The sequence below is a fragment of the Gossypium raimondii genome, chromosome 13 (assembly GCF_025698545.1).
Source record: "Gossypium raimondii isolate GPD5lz chromosome 13, ASM2569854v1, whole genome shotgun sequence".
In the NCBI taxonomy this organism is placed as follows: Eukaryota; Viridiplantae; Streptophyta; class Magnoliopsida; order Malvales; family Malvaceae; genus Gossypium; species Gossypium raimondii.
Window position 1 is genome coordinate 23,175,798 of NC_068577.1, and position 7,785 is coordinate 23,183,582.

The following is a 7,785-nucleotide window of genomic DNA, read 5'->3' on the forward strand; positions in this document are numbered from 1 at the left end:
AGAGTTGGAGAGGAGAGGAGACTACATAGAGAGGGAATGTCAGTTGGTGATGTTTAATTTTTGTCTTGTCATAGAGTTCCGAAAGGTATTTAAGGGAGACACTCATAGGCTACTTGTCTTTTCTTAATTTGTGGACTACCATTCAGCATCAATCTCTCCTTAGGTCAACTATGTGACTAGATATGATAGAATTTCAAGGTATATGAATGATAAGCAACAACAATCTTGTTAGATTGGTTAAGCTTGGCACCACCTTATCCTACGGAAGGCATGGTGCTCCACGAAGTAGTCTCCATAGAGGCCTAATGGGGTATATGGGACAAATATAAAGCTAAACACGTCAAAATAAACTAGAACAAAATAACTTTTCCCTTTTCTTCTCTCCTTCCTTCCGGCCTTCATTTCCTTTATTTTATTTTCTTCTTTTTCTTTCATTTTTTTCTTTTCCATTTCTTTTCTTATAGATGGAGTGACTTAACCTCAAGCAACAACAAAATTCAATTATCTAGCTGATTCTTAATCAACGGTTCTAATTTCTCAATTGAAGACAATCCGGGATAGTTTTTATAGTAGTGTATAGATCTGTCAACAATTTATCAAAGGAAAACACAAGATGGTAATTTGCTGCATAAAAAGTTCCACTCAATACATAACCATATCAAGCAGAGAATACGGAGTCTTAAATGTTAAAAAGCATCTTTATAATCCACGTAAGGAAATGCTCATTCCCTTGTTGAATAGATTTGGACAAAGTTCGTATTTCACGAGCTGATATCTCCAAGCTTACTAGGAATTTAAGTGGCTAAATAGATCAAAGCTAAAATTATGAAATGGCCAACAGCCTCCCGCAGTATACCCTCCATCCACTGAAATAACTTGTCCAGTTATGTATGAAGCAGCAGGAAGGCAAAGGAATGCTACTAATGATGATATCTCCTCCGGTTCTGCCATTCTCGGCATTGCTGTCCCTGCTATTAGCCTAAAAAGTTCCCCAGCTAATGGTGCGTTTATATTCTGAAAATAGTAGTACAAAGAAACTTAGCCCAAACTTGCGTGAAAATTCGATGCAATTCTATTCCGTTCAACAGTCCAAACTAGCTCAATTTAAACTCCAAAATTACCCCAACCATAAATGACTTAATTCAGATGATCTAAGCCTAAAAGCACTCAAATAAATAACTTAAAATTATCCGGCCTAAGTGTCAAAATGACCCAACTCGGAATTTTTTATTGGAAAACCTAATGGCCTAAAAATAGAATAAATCGAACCCAAGCTCTAACATGAACTCGAAATGATCTAAACTTAAATTCACATGAATATTTTAAAACTTAAAATAAACCAAACCCAAAATGGTTGAATCTCAAAATAACTTGAAATTTTCAATACTTAAAATTGACTCGAGTTCAAAATATCTTTAACCCATGATGGATTGAATTGTAAATGATCCAACTAAAAAAAATTGATTGGCAAACTCGAAAAGTTTGAACTTGAAATATGTACTCATCTCAAATATGAAGTGATCCCAACTCAAAATAGATAATTAAAAATTGATCTTAAAAATTTAAAACTTGAAAATTACTTAAATCTAAAATGATTAGAACTTGAGTCTCAACCTGAAATGATAGTATTTGAAATGGTTGAAACTCAAAATAGCTTAACTCAAAAAGCTCTATTGACAAATTCAAATGACCAAAACTCAAAATGATCTTAATTTAAACCCGAAAAAAATAAACTGTACTTGAAATAATTCAAACTCGAAATAAATCGAAAATGTCTAATCCAAAAGCGCCTAATTGACGCATCTCTCTATAATTCTTCAATAAGATATTGTTAGTGGGTAATTTACTTGTTCTGCCATCTTGGTTTTCACACCCCAGGGTGAAACATTGTTGGTACGAATGTTATCCTTTGCCCACTCGCATGCTAAATTCTTTGTAATTTGGTTGATTGCTCCTGGAAGTGCAGCAACCATGGTTATTTTTGCAGCATTCTGGCTAACATCTACACCCAATATGCAATATACAAACCTTTAGATGCTGAATAGGCAGATAATCCAGGTAGAGCCATTGAACCAGCTACAGAAGAGATAAACACAATGCTTCCATTTCCTGATGCTTTTAGGAAGGGATATGAGAGTTGAGAAAGATGATAAGGAGCCTCAACGTTAGTACTCATCACGGTTTTGTAGTCTTCCAGACTTTGTTCCACGCAAGGTTTAATCCTCGTGATTCCTGCATTATTGACCTAAGGAGAAGCAAACTGCTTTCAATCTATTCTTAGCCGAATATGAAAACTAATCAAACTAACTCGATCCAATGGGATTTCATCATAAAATTCAATAACTCAAAATAATCCGAACCCAAATGATAAAACATGAAATGAATGGATATGTACTATCCTAACTTAAAAAACATGAATTGTCCAACTTGAACTAATTCGAACCTAAAATGATTTAAACTTGAAATGACTTCAAAATCTTAGAACACGAATTGATATAACTTAGTTTGACCAAGTATGAATTCAGTCCAACTTGTCCAATTCGAAGGTCTAAATTTAATCCAATCATTTTAAGTTAGGTTAGGTTTAGATTGTTTCAAATTCAAGTCATTTTGAGCTCTTACTATTTTAGGTTCAAGTCATTCGGGTTTTTTAAGTTCAGCTCATTTTGAGTTTTTCATTTAAGTTTCGCTTTTGAATCGAAGTCATTTTAGGGTTTGAATTATTTCATGTTCAAGTTAGCTCAAATTTAAATTGAGTAAGTTTAAACAATTGATTTTTTATTATCAAATTGAAATGAATTAAATTTAGATTTAGATTAATCAAAAGAAAATAATCTAGTATAATTCTAGTGCTTCTATTTCCCAAAAAAAAAAAATTAATCAAATTCTAATTGTATTTGAAAAAATTAATCAAACCATAATTGACATTAATTCAAGAGAAATAATTTATTCCCAGAATCGGAAAACAAATTTGTTAGAATTAAAACTACTTACAAGGATGTTGAGCTTTCCGTTGAAAACTGAGGAGACGGTCTCCATAAGCTTCTCTCTTTGCTCTCTAGAAGAGAGATCACACACAGAACCACTCAATTTAAACCCCTTACTCTGCCATTCTTTCAACCTTTCAGTAAGCTCGCTTTGGTTCCTGGAACATGTATGAACTGCTGCCCCAAGTGCAGCTAGTTCTTCCACCACAGCAAATCTGACATTTTACAGTTAAACCATTGAACTCGATAATCTAAAAAAAGAACAAAAAAAATTTTGCCGACAGTGTTTGTATTTTTACAAAATTTGATATTTAATCATTATATTTTGAAATTATATTTTTTTATTTAATAATTTTAGTTCTATCTCTGAAATCTTTAGTTCTTTTTGGGACAGAATTTACTTATTATGGTGCTTAATTACTATATTTATAATGATTTACTTTTAAAATGGGTATGATTGCATGAATGTAAGTATAAAGTCAACTTCATTTAAAGGCAATGACTGACGATAGAATTTGATCAAGAATTAAAATATTAGTACCAAAATGAAATAAAGTTGCGTATAATTTTCGTAAACATTTAAAAGAAGAAGAAAAAAAGTAGAGACAAAGATGAAGAGTTCGAACCATGCCTCTTGTCCCACCAGTTACAAGTGCTGTCATACCCCGAAGAGACCATCTTTGATTCTTACAACCAGGTTCAGCTCCGGCCATCTTAGAACTGCAACTTTTATTATTTTTCCTCAGTTTCTGAACGAATATAAAAGCTAACTACCGCCGGCTTTAAAATGTTTAACATAAAACGTGGATAAATAGTTTCTTATATTAAAATATTCATTGGCCGTTGTTAATCCATTGTCACCACAACAAAGAAACCTTGAATCCAGAATAAGGACAGACGAGAAACGTCGAAAACGTCAAGCTGCAAACATTTTTAAATGGCTATTTAACCGCATGTCCTAATATTTTTAATCCACAATATATTAATAATATATCAATTTGGTGATTGCATTAGCCTCAACTCTAGCATTAAATGTAGCTTGATTATTAAAACAAGTGTTTCATATTTAATACCCATGCTAATGATTAAACTAATACAAATATTTAATTCTAATATATTAATATTTTGAAGACTCAATTAATATCTATACTTTTAACATATATATGATGAAATTAATCATTTTTAATATTTTTATTAAGTTATTATATTTATTATTCATTTAAAATATGTATACAAAAGTTATTTCTTAGAATATTTTTTTTGAGAGATACTTTGGTACTCACAAGTAAGGGTGAGCATTCGATCAAATCAAATGCAAAAATTTCGAGTTAATCGAGTTGATGAATCTTATTTTATCATCCTAACTCGATTTAAAATTTTCTCGAATCAAGCCGAGTTAGATGTAATTCAAATCATATCAAATTGAATATATTTATTCGAGTTAAATTAAAAAATGACTTTGAATCTTTATAGCCACTACCACCTACCGTAATCAAATTTGTTATTAACTTTCATCCCTTATAATTTATTTATTAATATTTTATATTTTATATACGGGTTATCTTCTTTGCTTGCTTAATTGTTTCAATTATCTTATGATTCTTGTCATCATGTATTTTGAAATTAAAAGATATATTAAATGTAAAAATGTTATTTTTTAATAAAATTACTTTAAAGATAAAATATGAAATTGATACCAATAGAAAATTTTAACATGAATATTTTATGGCATCATCAATAGTTTAATTTTAACAGAAATTGATAAAGATTCAATATGATTAAACAATTCAAATAAATAAATATTATAAAATGTGAAATTTAATTCAATAATATAAATAGTATACATAAATTTGTAAAAAAAAAAGTTTTTCCAATTCAGGAGGAAGTAAAAGTTTTAAAGTGTTTTGGATCTAAGAGGAAGTAAAAGTTTTAAGGGAAAGCAAAAGGAAAAAGGTTTTTTTTAGGCAGGTTTGAGGGAAGTAAAAATTTGTAAGGGGAAAGTAAAGGAAAAAAATTTGGGGGCTTGGGGTGAAGTAATTTTTTTTAGAGGAAGTAAAAGTTTTTAAGGTTTGAAAAGTAAAATTGTTTGGTGAAAAGTAAAAGGGTTTGAGGTTCGGGGGAAGGAATGTAAAAGAGTTTGATATTTAGTTTATTTGAATTATTTGAGTTAATCGAATTCGAAAATTCAACTCAATTCGAACTCAAAATTGGGAAAAAAAATTGAATTGATTTGATTAACTTGATTAATTCCATTCAAATAATTCAAAATTCAATTTTTTTTCGATGTTTTCGAGCCGAATCAAATTTTACACCCGTACTCACAAGTATCAAGTTAAGTGAGAATGTCTTCATCGTCAAGTTATGCAAATCTTGTTAGAATCAGGGTAGTTATTATAAAATGATTACCACACCTTGGCACTTGTAGGTGTCAAGTTCCTTGTGACATTTTTAAATTTAAATGGTAACAATATAATTTAATTTTTTAATGGCAGAGAAAAACATTTAATTCTAATACATTAGTGTATAGAATAAATTTTATCGAAGATTTAAATAAACCTAAACATTGTTGGTGTTGAGTTTCATTTGAAAATCTTAGCATAACCTTAATTTTAAAATCTACAAATATGCAATTTACTTGTTAGTTTTTCACAAAAAAACTCGAGAAAATTAATATTCTACATTATATTGTAGCCTACATACCTAAGGATCTCAAAATTATAATTTCCAAGCTTACCATAATGGTTGCTTGCTTATTGAGATTCGAACAAAGAAACGCCGTCGAGAACGCAACAACACTATAATATTCTATTGTGGCTCGACTTCGCGATAATATGATCTAGATTTGTCTGGCGACAAACTTATTCCTTAGTCAACGGAAGTTCATTCATGCTAACCGAATCAAGAAAGTGACTTTCATTATGTCATTCATATTCGCTCTAATTGAATGATAGAGACCTAATACTTATATATTTCATCTCACATGCAACAAAGCGGTAATAACATTAGGAGATGTAGCATTAGTGATGAGACTTCCAATAGACAAGCATTCTATAACGATAAATTTTGATTTTAATTTAGCACAAGTCCTTGTTACAGCATTTGAAACCTATATAGACTTTGCATCTGATTTCAAAGGGCTTTGGGATAGGTTATATTGGTTGAAGAGGTAATTCAGGCATCTCCCACTAAATCCAACACCGAATGATATTGATCGTCAGTATGCATTCTTCACTTTATTGGAGGTGTATTGTGTTGGAAAAACGGATTTAGAAAACGCAAGGGAAAATAGATTTAAGGGAAAATTAGAATTTTAATTTTTTTTCAAAAACAATAACTTAGTTGTAATATCTAAAATAATAAACACTTCATCAATATTATATCTTTTCGATTTGTTAAGGATGAACACTTTGACCTAGTAGCCTTCTTTGCTATCCTCAAGCTAACATCTGCCTAGTGTGGGCTCGTTTTGAATCAGAAAATTTTTCACAAAAATTACCTATAAGGCAATTTTGCAATTTCTCTAGACTTTGGGGTTAAGTTGTAATTATGAAAAATATCTCTAGAAATTTTCTGAAATAATGACCATGGCCCTCTTTATATAGGGAGAGTTTAGAGAGTTCAACTATGATTAAACTTAATCACTTTAATATTAAATTTAATATTAAATCTATTAAATTAATAGAATACTTATCTACAAGATAAACATTAAATTAAATTTAATATTAAGATAATCACTTTAGTATTAAATTTAATTTAACATTTATCTTAATAGTATTTTATTAATTTAATATTAAAACTATTAAAATAATATTATTTTCGAAATAGTTAATTTGAAATCAAATTATCTGGTAGAGTCCTAGTAGGCGTGTAATTCTTCCACTGCTCAACCACTGAAGAACCATCCGTTGGCCACCGAAATGTCGTCATCGCCGCCTTCGGCACCGTTCTATCTTGTGGTGACATCACATGTGCAACACCCTCATGGCACCCCAAACTAGTTCAGCTATTGTCGATTCTGTCCAGGCCTAGTGACAGCCCGACCGATCCAGTCCAGCCACTGATTAGACCCTCGACCTTGTTTTACATCCTAGGCTACATTCGACCAATTTTTGGGACACAGTCTTGGTTTTGGGTTCACAGGCCTAATTTTTTTTATCTCAGGTTCAATTTTAACTTCAATTACCCATAAGACTAATTGTCTGATTTGAAAATTAATTTCCAAAAATATCATATTCATTTCACTTGATCAAAATTAATTTTCCCAAAAATAACTTAGATTTTCCAATTTAATTTTTCAAGAAAATTCTTTAACCAATTTCTCTAGTTGAACAATTCTCATGATTGCCTAACTTAATTCCACATCGAATAAATCGACTCAATTAAATTATTTCTGAAGTCATAGAATTTCCTTCTGATACAAATGCAGTCCGATCGAGCTTTTGTTGAGCTAGTGGAGGACCAATCAGACGTATAAAATTAGGCTTGAGTAATTGCAATGGTATCCAGAAGCATCATTCCGATAATTCGCAATTTCTTTAATCATGGAGTCAGTCCACAAGAAATACCATGATTGAAAACTCTATACCATATACTCTTTACGAAAGCAATTCATCCAACTGCTTTGTCCAATGACATCGTCATGTGTGTGTTACCATCATATGATATCATTGTTTCCTTTGAGTTAAATCCATTCACTCAATACAATCATATTTTATCTCATTGTCGCCATTGTGTCTTCTTAATGATTAATATGATCACTGTCAACAAATGACTGTAATAAATTGTTTGTTTGAGAACA

The 7,785-nt window shown here is 30.8% G+C and overlaps 1 protein-coding gene across 1 annotated transcript; it reads right to left on the reverse strand.

The window, feature by feature from the left end:
• Positions 1-620: 620 nt before the first annotated feature.
• On the reverse strand, positions 621-3,796 carry LOC105771681 (tropinone reductase homolog At5g06060). The gene is made up of 5 exons (XM_052626821.1): positions 3,619-3,796; positions 2,995-3,202; positions 2,029-2,245; positions 1,848-1,954; positions 621-1,014 (listed from the first exon to the last, which is right to left on the reverse strand). The coding sequence occupies exons 1-5, from the start codon at positions 3,663-3,665 to the stop codon at positions 787-789; spliced, it is 807 nt and encodes a 268-aa protein (XP_052482781.1). The 5' UTR covers positions 3,666-3,796; the 3' UTR covers positions 621-786.
• Positions 3,797-7,785: the final 3,989 nt, after the last annotated feature.